The sequence below is a fragment of the Amphiprion ocellaris genome, chromosome 6 (genome assembly GCF_022539595.1).
Source record: "Amphiprion ocellaris isolate individual 3 ecotype Okinawa chromosome 6, ASM2253959v1, whole genome shotgun sequence".
NCBI classification, from domain to species: domain Eukaryota; kingdom Metazoa; phylum Chordata; class Actinopteri; family Pomacentridae; genus Amphiprion; species Amphiprion ocellaris.
In genome coordinates, this window is record NC_072771.1 from 3,863,026 (window position 1) to 3,880,388 (window position 17,363).

The 17,363-nt window shown below is 37.0% G+C and overlaps 1 protein-coding gene across 1 annotated transcript in view; it reads left to right on the top strand.

Moving 5' to 3' along the window:
* The window catches only part of bmp2k (BMP2 inducible kinase), an 85,025-nt gene extending 69,166 nt beyond the window's left edge, over positions 1-15,859 (top strand). The window contains exons 15-16 of the mRNA XM_023291707.3: positions 2,398-2,511; positions 12,025-15,859. Of these exons, the coding sequence (XP_023147475.2) occupies positions 2,398-2,511; positions 12,025-13,427 (1,517 nt within the window). The 3' untranslated portion in view covers positions 13,428-15,859. The remainder of the gene's footprint in view (positions 1-2,397; positions 2,512-12,024) is intronic.
* Positions 15,860-17,363: the final 1,504 nt, after the last annotated feature.

A 17,363-nucleotide genomic window follows, 5' to 3' on the forward strand; every position in this document is an offset into this window, starting at 1 on the left:
TTACCTTTTTAATGTTTCTGCAGATTTTCTTTATTTTCTCACGTTGGGGGACTTTCAGGTTTTGCTCTCACAGATGCTAATTAGCTGCTAGCTAACTCAATTACTTTTACTTGTGCGCTATCCCTGCAAAGACACACAAATAAACTAAGAATAATAAACCAAAAAAAATAAACAACAAACATTGTACCTTCTCATAAAAAACTACAATTTCTGGAATCAGAAAAAAATAAGACAGATATAACCCATTATTATCATCTATCTTTTTTTTGGTTGTTTGTGTTTTTTCTACTATAAAACAAAATAAAAATTCTGCATTTTTGTGTTGGTAATATAATACATTTTGAACATTGTGCAGGTCTTGCTTAATGCATTTTAATGATGCATATATACCATGTGGGTCTATAAAAACAAGTAATAAACTTTATGTCTATAGCAAATGTTAAAACGGGAGTTCCAAGGTGCTAAAATACACAAAACATTGGATAAAAACATTAAAAGAAAACAATAAAGCATTAGTGAAGATAGTGCAGCCTTAAAAGAGAAAGAACAAAATAGAGACAAAAATGAGTCTGGTTCAGTAAAATTCGATTTTTAAAGAGAATTCACCAGAGACACCCACAAAAACCTGCAATTCAGTTGAAAAATGTAAGGCTATTGTCAAATTTTTTTATATTTACTAATGACTTTTACATGTTTTAGAGGTCCACATGGTTAAAAACAAACCTTTTAATTTCTGTTAAAGCTGCAGATTGTCTAAATGTATAGATATAGACTTTATAGAAATAAAGCTTTTATCTGATTATACAAACTTTATTTCCATAACAACTCTAAAAACTAGACTAACAAGATGCTGTAGAAAACATTAAAATTTACAAAACACTGGATAAAACATTAAAAGAAGAGACAGTGTCAAGGCTCCTGTACAAAATCTTAAAATACTCTGAAAATTGGATGACGCAGACTATAATTCATTAGTAAAGACAGTGCAACTTCAAAAAAAAAGTACAAACAGACCATCAGAGACAGAATAAAATACACTCAAAATGTGTCTGGTTCAGTACAATTAGATATTTAAAGAAAATTCACCAGAGACACCCATAAAAACCTGCAACTAGCTTCAGTAGTTTAAGGCTGCTCCCTAAATTTTTATACCAGGGAATGACTTTTGTATGTTTTTAGGGGTCCACATGGTTAAAAACAAACCTTTCATTGATATAAACGCTACAGATTATCAAATTATGTAATAATATAGATATAGACTTTATAGAAGTTTATATCTAATTATATAAACTATATAAATAAAAACACAGGGAAAAATGCATATTTTCTAGAATAGAAAATTGAGAAATTCAGATTTTATTCAATATATACATTTTTTAATGTATTGAATTTAATATTTATTTGATAATTAATCAAATACATGTTAAATATAATATCCATATTTTTTTTTTTTTTTTTTAAAGGTGATTAATTAGATTTCCTGTGTGTCCAGACTTTAGGAACACCCTCTATAGCACCTTTCAAAACTGGAATAGCAAGCCGCTGTAAAACGCGTTAAAACACTGGACAAAGCATTAAAAGAAAACAATAAAGGATAAGTAAAGACAGTGAAACCTTTAAAAGAGCAGAGAAAGAATAAAACAGAAACTAAACTGAGTCTCGTTGAGGAAGATTAGATTTTTAGCGAAAATTCACCAGAGAAACTCACAGAAACCTGCAATTCGCTTCTTTAGTTGAACCCTCCTGTTGTCCTCATTTAAAAGCACCAAAAAATATTGTTTCTCTGTCTGAAAAAAAATCCAAAAATTCAGCAAAAAAATTCCCCAAATTTCTGAAAATTTGCAAAACCTTCAGGTTTCCCTTAAATATTTTATTTTTAAAAAATCCCCCAGATGTGGCAAGAAAATTCTTGTAAATATTTTCAAAAAATTAGTAAAAATCTCCCCCAAAAAAATCCTAAAAATATTTAAAGTGATTCCATATATATCAGTAAAACTTCTGATATTTTCTTTAAGAACATTCACAAAAAATCAACCAAAATCCAGTGAATTTCGCTGGATTTTGGTTGATTTTTTTGTGAATGTTCTTAAAGAAACATTTTTAACATTTCTTTTTTTTCCACCAAAAAATGTTCAAAGATTTTCCAAAAATGTTGAAAATGTGGACATCAGAAGTTTCACTGTGAAAATTTTTTTCCCCCCCACATTTTCAAACTTTAAACCGGGTCAATTTTGACCCGCAGGACGACACGAGGGTTAAAGCTCTTTTCTAAATATTTATACTCGCTAGTATCTTGTTCATGTATTCAGGGTTCCACACGGTTAAAAACAAACCTTTCCTTGGTGCTATAGCTGCAGATTATCTAATAATCTTCCTTCTGTGACCTCCTCCAAACAGAAAAACCGCTGGAGAGGACCGCCAGCGTGGAAACGGACCGCCCGCCCGCCTCCACCGCCAAGCCCCTCCCACCGGAGGATCTGTTCGGCTCCGTCCCGTTCGTGGCCAACGCAGGCAAGTCTTAGAGGCGTCTCTACCGTGAGGACCCAACACTGTGGAGCCACCTGCCCCCTCTGTTACCCCTCCTGCTCCCACCCGACCCCACAGCGGGCAGTTAAAACCCAATGACCAGCCCGACTGTTGTTTTGTTTCCCAGCGTCAGTCGTAAGGAGTCCTTTAGGCGGCTCGCTTAGGAGGAAAACTGTAAGCGGGAGCAGAAAACGCATCGACAAAGTGTTGAAAGCACTTTGTAAATTCACTGCAGTCGGTTTAATACGGTAACAAACCTTTATGCAAGTCAGCCGCAAGTCACATATAAAGTCTCATTCAGTTTTCCCACATTAAAGCCTGGATCCAGGTTTCACTCAAAAACCTTCCCAGTCACCGTTTCCAACGCAGACGGAACCCGTTGCTGTAGTTGCATCGGCTGTAAAAGCAATAGAACATAAAGAACGCGGCTGGTACTAGGTAGGGCTGAGCGATGTCCACATTTTATCAGTTTTACGCCAAACAAAGAGAAACCAGCAACTCACTTCAGTAGTTTAAGGCTATCGTCTACATTTTTTATACTCTCTCATGACTTTTGCATGTTTTTAGAGGTCCACATGGTTAAAAACAAACCATGCATTGGTGTTAAAGCTGCGGATTATCTAATTATATAGATATAATTATATAGAAATAGAGCTTTTATATAATTAAACAGATAGATGCGCTAGATGCTGTACAATGTATTAAGACGCACAAAACGTTGGATAAAGCCTTAAAAGAAGGAAATAAAACATTAAAGACAATGGAACCTTAAAAAGAGCAATAACAGAGCATGAAAGAGAAAATTCTATAGAAACAAAAATGAGTCTGGTTCTATAAATTCAATATTTAAAGAGAAAACCTGCAATTCAGTTCAAAAATGTAAGGCCATTGTCTAATATTTTACACTCGCTAATGACTTTTGCAGATATTCAGGAGTCCACGTGGTTAAAAACAAAATTTTCATTGGTGTCAAAGCTGCAGATTATCTAGTTATATAGATATAGATGTTATAGAAATAAAGCTTTTATCTAATTCTACAGACTTTATTTCAATAGCATCTTTCAAAACTGGAGTTATAAGAAGACACAAAACATGAAAATACACGAAAAATTTATTCAGTTAATTTTAAATTATTTTTTTTGCTGTTTTACGCCTCAGCTACACTGAATCAGACATTAAGCTGAGCTGTAGTCATTATTCAATAGTCACAACTCTTGCATTTTAAAATGCAACCTTTTTGCATTAATCGTTTCCAACTTGGGTTTGAATTCGATTCAGTTCCACTCTTCTGTTTTTTATTAAGTATTTATGTGTACATTTTTTTTTACTCGCAGCTCGCCAAAAGTTTGGTTTTAGTTGTCAATTTAAAGTCTGCTTGCGTGCAGAGTGAAATTAATTATTAGCAAATTTTTTGGTTGGTATTTCTTTACCATAATTCTGCCTGGATTAGTTATTTTTAATGCTTGCTAACTGTAATACATCTTTAAGCTTTATTAAACCTTCACATGATCTACTAATCAATATTTTAAGTTGTTCAAACAAGAGGCACCATGACAAGGACTCAGGTGGTGCTTTATGACCTCCAGCTAAAGCTAACATGTTTAATACCAGCTGGAAACAACTAGGACAGTTTTTTTAAATATCCAAATGGACCTGATTTTGATATTTAATACTGTAGAGACCAGAGAAGGCGCCACTCGGACTACATGTTGGCAAGCAGAGAGCATTTTGGGGGTTTAGCTAGTAAAGGAGCACCACGACAAAGATTTAGGTGGTGCTTAATGACCTCCGGCTAAAGCTAACGTGTTTAATACCAGCTAGAAACAACTAGGACAGTTTTTTAATATCAAAATGGACCCGATTTTGAGTCCAAGTTGACTAAAACAGCAATATTAACACAGGATAAATTGATTAATCAATTATGGATGATGATGCCACCGAATACCGACTTAAAGAGCTAAATTTGCATCCCTAAAATCCAGCGACAAACTGTGACATTTCCCATAATCCTGCCTGGATTGATTAATTTTCATGCTTGCTAGCTATTATACAATTTTAAACAATATTAAACCTTCACATGATCTAATAATTAATATTTTAAGTTGAGTTTAAGCAGAGAGCATTTGGGGGGTTTAGCTAGTTAAGGGGCACCATGACAAAGACTTGTGGTGCATAATGACCTCCGGCTAAAGCTAACGTGTTTAATACAAGCTGGAAACAGCTAGGAGGTTGTGCGAACACGAGAACTGCTCATACATTTAGCTCAGATTACGTCAGATGATAGATTTTAAGTCTTTCGGCTCTCAAATCCAAGCCGAACATCGCTCAGCCCCGGTACGACAACACGTGAACTTCCAAAGTTGTCATTTGTTTACATTAAAATCCGTTCAAAACCGCAAAGATTCCTCACAAACTTTCTTTTTTCTTGCTTCCTCGATGGGACGAAGCCTCAAACGTTCTGGACTGTGCACTTTATTGGCCGATGTCGACGTATAACCTGATGATCCGGCATCACTAACCACTTAGACTGCATGTAGTTTATCCCCCCGACACAGACCATAGCCTCGGTATAACAAGGTGAATATCAAAGTGCAGTATTTCTACATATATTACATCGGTGGCAGCAATAAGCTTTCGTGCCTCTGTACTCTTCCCGCTCCTTAAATGTGAATTGGTTTTGATAGGCAATTTAGAACCGCTGTTTGTAAGTCATAGGATATATTTAATGATAAACGGTATCGACGCTAACACTTATTTTCTAGGGAGGTTTGTTGTTTTTTTTTCTACAGTACATTCATCTCTTGTGTCCTTAAAACACGCAGGCTTAATGCAAAAGTCCAGTGGCTGCAGTTTAGAGTAGAAACGAGGCAAGATAACGATGCAATATAACCCTATAAGCACTTGAATGTAAGTGTGGAAATGTTTTATTGTCTTCACTTATTACTTAAGGAGTAGAAAATCTGATGGGATTAAATGAAAAAAACACAAAAAAACACAAAAAAAACAAAAGAAGAAGAAACCAAACAAACTGAAGGGACTTTTGTACTAAACTTAAGATGCAGAAAGGTTTAATTAAACCCACTCTGTTGGGTGTCATTCCTTCGGGCTGGTATGAAAATATTTGCTGCAAATTTTTGATCGGCCTTTTTAGTTTCCTGTTGTTTGTGCCATCAGCTGGGTAGTTTAGGCTGTAGGTAAATTCTTTGGTTTTTAATCAAACTGTTTCTGCACACTGCCAGCAACTTTTTAAAACAGGTTTTATCTTCCTTTTCCTTACAGTGAGTGGTTGACTTTCAGTAGATTCAAATCTCTCAGAGGTAGAGCTGCTTCATCTGCCGTCTAAGATACCAAAAGCTCCAACATAACGTCTTCGGTTGTCAGTCAAGACGCAACTTTGAGACAAATCCTGAGACTGTTCATGAAGAGCTTTGGTGAAAGAAAAAGAAAGTAAGAATGCCTGCATCAGTTTTCTGACAGTGTTTAAACATTTAAGACCAAAGAAACTTTGACGAATACATTCAAAGTTTTGCTCAAAGTTTATATCTTGGTTTGCTGCTTTTTTAAAATAAACTGTCAACTACCATTGATCATAAGTTTATTTGATCGCCTCAAAATCGAAGCTCTGTAGATTTTATTGGACCAATCTCACATTGGTCGTGCATTTTTATCGACATTTTGATGTATTGCATTCGAAAAAAGTTAATGGAGATGGCAAAATTTGAAAAGAACATCCTCAATGTCACAAAAATAGAGTTTTGGCACACATTTGAGGTGGTTTTTGACTTTTTAATAAGTTTTAAGGAGCTTCATTGCAGATGGAAACGCCTTTGTAATACTAATTAACATTTAGCTTACATGACTGATCAGCTATTTCCATTTCCAAACTTGGCCAATATCAGCTGACATGAAAGAGTAATTTAGTTGAAAACAGTTCCCGAGGACTTCCTTATGTTTCCTGTTGTAGCAGATCTGCCTTTGATCAATATCTCAATAATTATTTATTGGGTATAATTTTAATACTTCCCGAAACAATGAGTTTTAAAAATGTTGATGACCATAGTTCAGTTGCTGGCAGTGTAGCTACACATTTTAATTAAATCCTTTGTTCTTTTATTGTGGAGGTCAGTTGGTTTCCATTTCCAGAAGTGCCTTTATGTGGCATTTTCATTTATCTAACAAAACTGAAATTATTTTAAAAAATGCATTTGTAGCTACAAAACCTGACTATCAGTTATGTTTATGTGAATTTCCAAAGCTTCTGTTGAATGACAGTTAAAGTAGGGATGTTCCCGTCGAGTATTTTCTTCACCCGTGATCCTATTTTAGTCATTTAATGATTAATATCTGTCAATACTGAATCCAAATCTGATACCTTTATCCTCGATTTTACCCACTTAAAATTAATCCAATATAAATGGTTTAAAGTTAAATAGGAAAATTATAGCATTTCATCATCTAGTCTGTGCCTCAATGTTACATTGATGGCCAGGAACTTTGTTGTAAAGCTCAAAGATGGGGGAAAAACCTGTGAAAATGCATCTTAAAAGAGAATTTCGTATTTCAGTGACAGAAGTATTGCAAAAATAATGACCAGACTGTCAAAAATGAATACTGCTTAAGGAGGTTTATCCCCCCTTTTTAAGGATGTAGTACCTGGTTGTTCCACCAGGTGGAGCCTTTTACTGTTTAATGCTGTAGAAACCAGAGGGGTCACTCAGACTACATGTTAGCAAGCAGAGAGCATTGTGGGGGTTTAGCTAGTTAAGGGACACCATGACAAAGACTCAGGTGGTGCTTAATGACCTCCAGCTAAAACTAATATGTTTAATACAAGCTGGAAACAACTAGGACAGTTTTTTTATATCAAGATAGACCAGATTTTGACTAAAACAGCAATATTAACACAAGATAAATTGATTAATCTATTACGGATGATGATGCCGCTGACATTGGATAGAAATAAAGGATCGGGTTTAGCTTCTGCTGATACAAATAGTCAAAAAACTCCTTGATTGATATCGAAAATCGGGATTGGGACATCCCTACTTCTTAGAAAATCTGTTCTTGAGAACTGACGCAGCCCAAACTCTATTATTAACTATGATTTTACCAGTATTTTCTGTAAAAACCTAACTGGCTGATGGCACATCCTGTAGTGTAAATGTTCGTGTTCGTGCTGAGAGGAATGCTTGGTGCGAGCATGCTGACGATTTCTGTCAAAATGATGAACATTTTGAATAGTTCTCAATCCAATCCATACAATCCTAAAGGGCTGTATGTTTGTCGATCCTCGCTGTGCTGCTGTTGTTCCGCCTTAGAGCAGCAAGTGAGAGTTTCCCATCTCCATGCAGACATAAATCATTATATCTGTACAAATATATTAACTAAAAATGTAACCCGCGTGTTTAGCCGAAGGTAAGTTTTTTTTTTTTTGTTTTTTTACGGAGAATGTTGCTCGATGCTTCTGTTCCACGTCATGCTTGCGCTCATATCACCGCCTGCTTTTATTGGGGGAAAAACCTGCTTCTTTTAAGTGCTTTTTTATTATTTTATGATTTGCTTAGTTTTCTTTTCATGCTTCATTCAAGTAAGACAGCCATATTCAGAAACATCTTGTTCATGTGTATTGGTGGATAGATCTCTAGTTTGAACAGGCGAACCATCAAAGCCAAAAAAAAGACAAGTGAAAGGGACGACCAGAGCCATTAACTGCACTTTATTTTACTTTTAAAGTGCAAAGAGAATTCCTGTCCCGGCATTTTTTTGTGGGATGAACGAACAGACGTTGAATATGTTGTTTCTATATTGTTTACGAGTTTTGTGTGCTTTCTCCTCTGTGTCTTGGGGGTTTGGTAACCTATGTTCTCGTCAGCTTTACATCCGACAGAGGTGTTAGAAGCCGCTAAAGCTTTGGGAGTAGTTGTTTGTTAAAATAAATTTTTTTAGTAGAAGTGTTGAAAAGTGTCACAACTCTTCAGTTTTTGATAGCAGGTCCTGGTACCTCTCCTGAATACAACCTATAGATCACTAAGTTCTCTTATACATATCTTGGGGTTTTTTTTGTTGTTTTTTTTTTTGTTTGTTTTTGCAACAGACTATGTAAAAGGTCCTGTATCATACTGTGAGTGTGAATGTATTTCTTTTACAGAATGTTACTGATAAATAAAAAAAAATGTTCAAAAAGCAAGATTCACGTTGGTTCCTTTTTTATATAAAGTACCAAGAATCTTAGAGTCTCTCCACCACTACACTGCAAGCAAGATGTTCCTGATGTTAACATGGCTGTCTTTGGTTGACCTCTCTTTTTTTATTATTTATTAAAACTGAGCAGATTTAATACACTCAGCAGGACGATAACGTGTTAAGCAGGTGTGTGTAGCGTGAAAACATAAGCAGCTTTGCTCGGTAAATGAGTTCACGGAGGTAAATTTAGGTTACGGCATCGAAGTTTCGCAGATTTTGTGCAGATTTTTGCACAAAATTTCCTAATACGTCTCTGTGGTTTAACATTTTCGTGGTGTGTAGTGTTAATTTAACCCATGCAGTCGCATAATCTGTAAAAGCAGAAGCATCCCTGATTCCTTTTTTAACCTTTTTTTTTTTTTTAATTTCCTCTTGTTACATTTTTGCTCACTATGGGTTCATTTTTCGCTGCAACATGAAGTTCTGCACCTCCATGGACACAGAACCACGACTAGAAGGAGAGGGAACTCAAACACCATAAGTCATGGAAAAAAGCAAACAATATACATTCAATTTATCCATTTATTTTGCAAAAATTGAGGGAAAAATGGAATCCATTGTGTCTTTTTCTACACACAACTTACATTTTTCTAACCTCTACAAACTCTCCATTTTTCACCAATAAAGATGTTTGACCATGCTGAATGGATCTTCCAACAACTTTGACATCATGCTCCTTTGTATACCATTTTGAGCCGTACGGAATTTATTTTGATGATCAATTATGTTTGATTTTCCTTGCAGTCTCCCTGCTCTGTGAAAACACAGCCTGCAGTTCATCTGAAAACTCCCTGAATTTTTTATTCACATTGATGTTGGTCGCAGCTGAATAAATTGTGGCTCCTCAGTTGCACAGAGGAGCGCAGAATTTTTTATTTTTTTATTACAAGATCTACTACAAGCGGTTTATTTCTGGCAAATTTTTTTAACTCTTGCAGAAATACATCAGTTTTATTTTTTAAAATATTATACATGTATTTTCTGTTTGTTTTCTATACATTTTTTGTTTGTTTTTTTTGCTCATTTTCTTCTATATTTGGGTTTATATATTATTATTATTATTATTATTATTATTATTATTATTATTATTATTATTATTTTTAATTTTATTTTTTCCTGCTCATTTTTTCTATATTTGGATATATATATATATATATATATATATATATATATATATATATATATATATATATATATATATATATATATATATATGGTGTATTTTATTTGTTTTTTTTCTGAATTTGTTTTTGTTTTTTGCTTATTCTCTTCTATATTTGGGCTTATACATTATCATTATTATTTAAATTTTTGGTTTAATTTTTTTGCAAATTTTTTTCTAGTCTTACAGGGTTAAGGAAGCATGTGGAATAAAAGGATTTTTGATTAAATATCATGACTTTAAGCTTATATTTGCGTAATTTTGTAGAAGGAAGTGCATGTCTCACATGAATCATTCAGAGTTGATTAATGGTGTAATTTACCGATTTATTTATACATTATTTTTAAAGATGGCACGCCTTTCAAAACCCATTCAGGTAGTTATTGTTGACTCATTCAAGAAGAAGCATCAAGGTGTCTTTTTACAAGAGCAAACAAGTCACCAGCTGTATGTAAGATAGTCTAAATCAGCAGAGAAACACAGAATGCCTCTAATTTATCCTGCAAAGAATAAACACTTGGCCTTGGACATATATCTTTGAAAACAAGTATTGATGGAAGCTACACAAATATTTATGTCCTCATTTTTGAGACTGAATTGCAGCCTGACATGCAGCTGATTATATCATTAAATACCTGCAGAAAACAGCATCTTTTACATCTTCTTCAGTAAAAAATTATCCAAACAGGCCTCTTAACCAGCTCCAATGGTCGGTAAGAAACTATCTGGACTGAGTTTTTTCCCATTAACTCATTATTCCTCCTCAAACACAACAACCTTTCTCCGTGTCAACTTGGAAATCCATTAATCGCAACCTGAAAGTGATTTTCTGCAGCTATTATAAAATGTAATTTGTTATTTTGACCCTCAGTGGGAGAGAATTCAGCTGCATTATTATCATTTTTGTATGAATAATGTAATTCCAGTAACCTTTGGGTTCGGTTCACCTCTCGGCGGCTTCATCCAATCAATCTGCGCTCTGCTGAGGGTTGTCGCATGTCGGAACAGACTTCTCTAAGCTCCTCACATGCGTGTTTTCGCCACTTATTTGTATCTTTAAAAGATCAAACGCAGCTTGTAATCCTTCAGCTTATCGCCAAAAGGAACTAAACAAAAAATCTGTGCCGTTCCCCGACATCTTCTCTGGTGATTAAAGATGTTTCTGTTGTTTTCCCTCATTCCGAGAGGTGAGCGTGATTACAAGTTGTAATCTGCGAGCAGGTCGGGGTGGGCCGAACAGATGCAGAGCGGCTCCTAATTCCTGCATTAATATTATTTCATTCTCATGTTGTAGTGCGGCCTTGTTTCATTTCTCGACAACAAAGCTTTTGGCTAATCTGTCACCGCGTCCTGCCAGTTTGGACGGCTGAAGACGGGGAGAGGTTTCCATTTTCATGTTCACAGCAGGGGGCTCCTTTCTCTGCTTTTTCAGAGCTTCCTCTAACAGGGAACAATAAATTGGCTCTTTGTGTGTGTGTGTGGCACAATTTATTTTTCAATACAATTGGAGACTATCCACTCACTAATTAGGCTAATTTCTAAGCTGCCATTATGCAAATCTCTTGGAAATAAATTCACAATTTTTTTTAATCAAATGCCAAACACATGCGAGAATTTATAGAAATGCAGAAGTCAGGAAGAAGTGGAAAATTAAGGAACAAAGCTTTCTTTATTTTAAAAGTCTAAAGGGAATAACTGACTTAAAGCTTAAATCTTTTCACAGAAAGATTTGGGTCTAAAAAGCAATTTGGTCATTCTTGAAAAGCTGGCCGTCTTAGTTCTTCTTATCGCAGGGTCAGAGTTAAGAAGTCAGAGCAGCTTTTGGACCATATTGAGTTCTGTGATTCTGCTTTGCTGCTCCTTCTGCTTCAATATCTGACAAACTGTTAGCATTTTCTGCGAAAGTGTAAGAAAGAGTAATCCTGATTCCAGTAAAGCCACATATTACTGAGGTCAAGCGGGAATTGTAAGGAAATGAAGACTTATTTCTTGGCTTTCACTTGTTTTATTTTAGAACTTTTTGTAATAAACATCTGGAAGGATCTGGGGTTCAGAAATGACATCTAACAGTTTTGTTTGGGTTTTTTCTGCAGGTACCAATGTGGTAAAAGCTGAGCCGACCACCGAGGAAGTTCCTGCTGTCATCTCAACTCCTGTGGAAAGTTTGCAGCCGGTGGTGGCCAAAGAGCACAAACCGAGTAAAAAGAGCGGCTGCAGACCAGGCGACGAGTCCGACAGCGACTTCGAGTCCGACCCTCCTTCACCGAAAAGCAGCGAAGATGAAGAGGCGGAGGAGGACGAAGCCTTGAACAGCGAGCACGGTGAAGATACCGAGCCAGAGAATTTAGGACAAAGACCTCTGCTGATGGACTCCGAGGATGAGGAGGATGAAGACAAGCACAGCTCGGATTCGGACTACGACCCTAGCAGGGCGAAGAGTCGCTCCAAGAAACCGGCCAGTGGTAAAGCAGCTTCAAGCGCCACCAGGAGTCCTCGGGGGGAATCTGGCACGACCCTGATCACCCCTCCAGAGTCGCCCAGCGGAGCCAGAGCCGTAGAGGCCGTGGATGTCTTCGGTGCTGTACCCTTCCTCGGTGGAGCACCACCTGTCGGGGCTTCGGAGAGCTCGGATATCTTTGCCAAAGCGCCTTTTAGGCAAGTCAGCCACGAGCAGCCAACGGCAGACGAGTTTGATGTTTTTACCAAAGCGCCCTTCAGCCGGAACCTTTCAAAGTCGGGCAAAAGCGACGTCCCCATGGGCCAGACGCCACCCATCTCCCCAGAGGGCATTGACATTTTCGGCTTCTCGCCCTTCGAGCCGGGCCCCACTGTGCCTCCTCCAACCACCTCGAGAAGCGCCGAGGACATCTTTAGATCGTCCTATGAGGAGTCAGCGAGTCCTCAGCAGCAGAGGCTGAAGCAGCGAAGCCTCCAGAAGTTGTCATCCCGCCAGAGAAAAACCAAGCAAGATTCCACCGCAGGTGGAAGCAACGGGAAGCGACACCACGGTACGCCAACCGGAGGACGCAAGAGCAACAAGCCGACGTATCGCACACCTGAGAAAGTCCGAAGACACAAGAAGGTTGGTCGCAGAGACTCGCAGAGCAGCAACGAGTTCCTCAGCACCTCGGACTCTAAGGAGAACATCAGTGTGGACATAACCATGGCTGAGGGGAAGGACAAAGGAGCCTCCCTGCCGGTGGACGATGCCCTTCTAGACCCGTTTGGGGCCAAACCCTTCCACCCTCAGGACGGCAGCCGGCACAGCCAGTATCAAGGCCTCAGCGACAGCAAGAGCGACATGGCCACAGCCAATGGTAAGTCCTGGACGGGTTCCCTTCACGGTGCTCTCGGAGAGAACAAAATCATGGATGACTTTGGGGCGGTGCCCTTCACAGAACTGGTCATCCACAGTGGACCTCAGCAGCAGCAGACGCCGTCGCAGCCGGTTGACCTCGACCCTTTCGGAGCTGCGCCTTTCCCCTCCAAGCAGTAACTCTTCCTGCGTCTTCCTGCTCTGCCAGTTGCTGTTAAAACACCCCTGAAGCTTTTCTTTTTGGTTTGGGATCATTTTCAACCAGTCGTGGAACTACAAGCTAACAATGTGCTTCTTTTGTAAGAACATTTTAATACGCCTCTAAGTTTGAGTAACAGAAACCTGAATCCTGTGGAGTGAGCGGTGTTTCCACATATCTTTCAGCTGTACCTGTTTGCTGAAAAGCCTTTTATGCTGCATTTTAACGCTCATAGAGACATTTGAAACGGGAGACCCACTCAAAAATTGTACTGTGATTATAAGCTTAACATTTGACCGCTTGACTTGCTTCAAAAAGCTCTTCACGGCCGTCTGCCTTCTGATCTACCGATATGTTTTTAGCACCACAAAGCCTTACCTGAGCTCGGCTCTGCCTTGCTTCACAGTACCTCGGAAACCACGACGCCGTCAGCCTTTACCGGCCTTGAGCGTCGTTTGAAATCATTTGGGAATTGTCCTTAACCACTTTGTTTTTATTAGACCTTTCTCTATGCATAATTTCACAGTAGTCTTTTACGCAGCCAAAGGTGGCTGTGATTTGTGTTGCATTACACTTGGAATAGTAGAAGGGATCGAATTTATGTTAAACTTCCTTAGAAAGATGGAGCTCTTAATTGGTTCAGGTTCAAATTTAGGCTCTTAACTGTTTTCTTTATTTCCTAGCAGTAAACTTCTAGGTAAGTACAGTTCAGTTTCTGTCTTTTATTTTTTTCTATTAAGTTGCAACTCAACATGTTCTGTTAGAAATAAGGAAGAAATAAAACACAACGCCACGTCAGATCACTGGTCATTTGTGAACTTTAAACCCCAAGAGGAAGTCACAAGCTATACTGTTATTTTCTCATCAATGTAAGTGAACTCGGCATCAGAGTTTGGATTATTTTCATAGGAAGTGGGAATCAGTTAAAAGATAACGCTGGTGACATTTTACTTACAATCCCTTGAAAGGACCAAAACCAACAACATGTTTTAGTACTTTACAACTTTCAATCCTTACTGATTCAACTGTTTTTATGATAGTTGGGAATTGCAAATGTTACACTTCTTTCTTGAAGTTAGTTTTGAAAGTTGATACCACTAATTAAACCTGTGAAGACACAAAGCTACATCCAGGAAACAGTTAGCTTTGCATAAAAACTGGAAATGTGAACATCTGTAGCAAAGTTGTCCTACTAGCATCTTGTTAATGTAATGAAAATGTAAATTTTACAAAATAGTGTAAAATTTGTGGGGTTTATCTTATGCTAAACACTATTTCTTGGACTGCAGCATATATTTTTTGCACATTTTCAATAATCCCAGTAGCAAAAGCGAATGGAAACAACACTGGGAACAACAAGGAAGTCTTTATGCTCGCTTAAGAAAGTGAAAAGAGTTTAATGTGTTTCACTGGAGTTAGCAAGCATTTAACTCTAAAGACTGATTAGCTGTTAGCTGCTACTTTTGTTATCTTCACTTCTGGACAGCGCAAACCTTCGCTGATACCAGCTGAAATAAAACAATAACTACAGTGTAGCCGATTAGAAACAATTCTTGAAAACTTCCCTTTTTTCTTGTAGATGGCCAGAGATTTGTTCATGTTTATGGCAAACATCTAGTCTCGTTTAGGGCTTCATCTACTTTGTCCAATAGTTTGACGTTGAGTTTCGTCTGTCCAAACGAACTCTCATGAGTTTTTGCTTTTTTTCTGTGATAATACATAGTAATAGTTTTCACTAAAATGACCTTTTAAATCAGGCCAATAATACATAGTTTAATTTTCAACAAAACACCATTGATTTCAGCAGAACAAGACTCAAACAGAAAGAAATTGATAGGGACTATTTTCAGCGGCGAATTCATTAACATTTGGTTCTGTGGTGAGTCCAGTGCTACTGGCAGCAGGATGCTGTATGTGGGATAGTTTTTGGATAACAGTGCAGCTGATTAATTTATATCAAGCTGTGATTTTTTTCTGTAAACGGGATCAATTCATTACTGTGTTGCGTTTGGTCTTTTCATGGGATTTTGTTGACGATGACAAAAGAAAATGAATCACCAGAATTCTTCTTTAACGTGGGCCCTTCCGTTGCAGAATGACGTAAATATATTGGCACAATTCGTGAAGGGAAAAAAACATTAAAATCCAATCTGTGATGTTGATGTTCGGGTATTCATCGTTCCACTCTTCAGTGCTGAACTCTTCCTCTTCATCACCGGCCTTAAGCACTGCATTCAGCTACACGACCGTTGGCACATCTGCTGTTTCCACCAGTGGAACCATTTGACATTTTCCATCCTCTTTTTGTGTTTTTTTTTTTTTTTTTTTTTTCCACCAGGGTAAATCGGACATTGTATTTATCTGCTATACTGCTGTTGGATGCAATAAATAAAGTTTCATCTCAGTGATCCTACGTCTTGTACAAGGCAGTTGGACTTCTTTGTTTTTGGTTCCTTTACTTGTCCAAAAAAATTCTTCTGTTCTAATTTACTAGTAGGTACTTCCAGGAACCCTCAACTTCCTGGTCTCGACATGTGATTGGTGGTCAAACTGCCAGTATGTTTTGGACGACATACTATATTATGACATTTTTCATGACGTTTTTGATGTTTGGACGACGCACTATACTATGATGTTTTTGATGACGTTTTGAACGACATACTAAACTATGACGTTTTGATCAGATTTTGGATGATTTTTTCGATGACATACTAAACTAGGATGTTTTTGGTGATATTTTGGACGACATCCTAAACTATGATGTTTTTTCCCATATTTCGGACGACATACTGAACTATGATGTTTTTTCATAAAAACACGATCAAAAACATCATAGTTTAGCATGTCATCCAAAAAGTCATTAAAAACATCATCAAATACGTCAGTATGTCGTCCAAAGTATGACAAAAACGTCATAGTTTACTATGTCATCAAAAATATGGGAAAAAACATCATAGTTTTGTATGTCGTCCAAAATATGATGAAAACGTTATGGTGTAGTATGTCGTTCAAAATATCCAGAAAACATAGTTTAGAATGTCGTCGAAAATGTTACCAAAAACATCATAGTTTAGTATGTCATCCAAAATATGGGACAAAACATCACAGTTTAGTATGTTGTCCAAATTATGACAAAAATGTCATAGTTTATTATGTTGTCCAAAATCCCCTTAAAACATCATAGCTTAGCATGTTGTCCAAAATATGGGAAAAAAGGTCATCGTTTAGTATGTCGTACAAAATGTGAGAAAAAACACCATAATTTAGTATGTCGTGCAAAACATGACAAAAACATCACAGTTTAGTATGTCGTCCAAAATGTCTTCAAAAACGTCTTAGTATGTCGTCCAAAATGTGGACAGAAACGTCTTAGTTTAGTATGTCGTCCAAAATATCACGAAAATATCATTGTTTCATATGTTGTTCAAAATGTCATCAAAAACGTCATAGTTTAGTTTGTTGTCCAAAATATGACAAAAACGTCAAAGTTTAGTACGTCGTCCAAAATCCCATTAAAGCATCATAGTTTAGTATGTCGTCGAAAATGTGACAAAAATGTCATAGTTTGGTATGTCATCCAAAATATGACGAAAATGTCATAGTTTAGTATGTCGTCCAAAATGTCACCAAAATGTCCTAGTTTGGTATGTCATCCAAAATGTCATTAAAGCATCGTAGTTTAGTATGTCGTCCAAAATATCATCAAAAATGTCATAGTTTAGTATGTGGTCCAAGATATGACCAAAAACGTCATAGTTCAGTATGTCGTCCAAAATGTGAACAGAAACATCATAGTTTAGTATTTTGTCCAAAATGTAATTAAAACGTCATAGTTTAGTATGTCATCCAAAATGTCATTAAAAGGTCATAGTTTAGTATGTCGTCCAAAATGTGAAAAAAATTTCATAATATAGTAT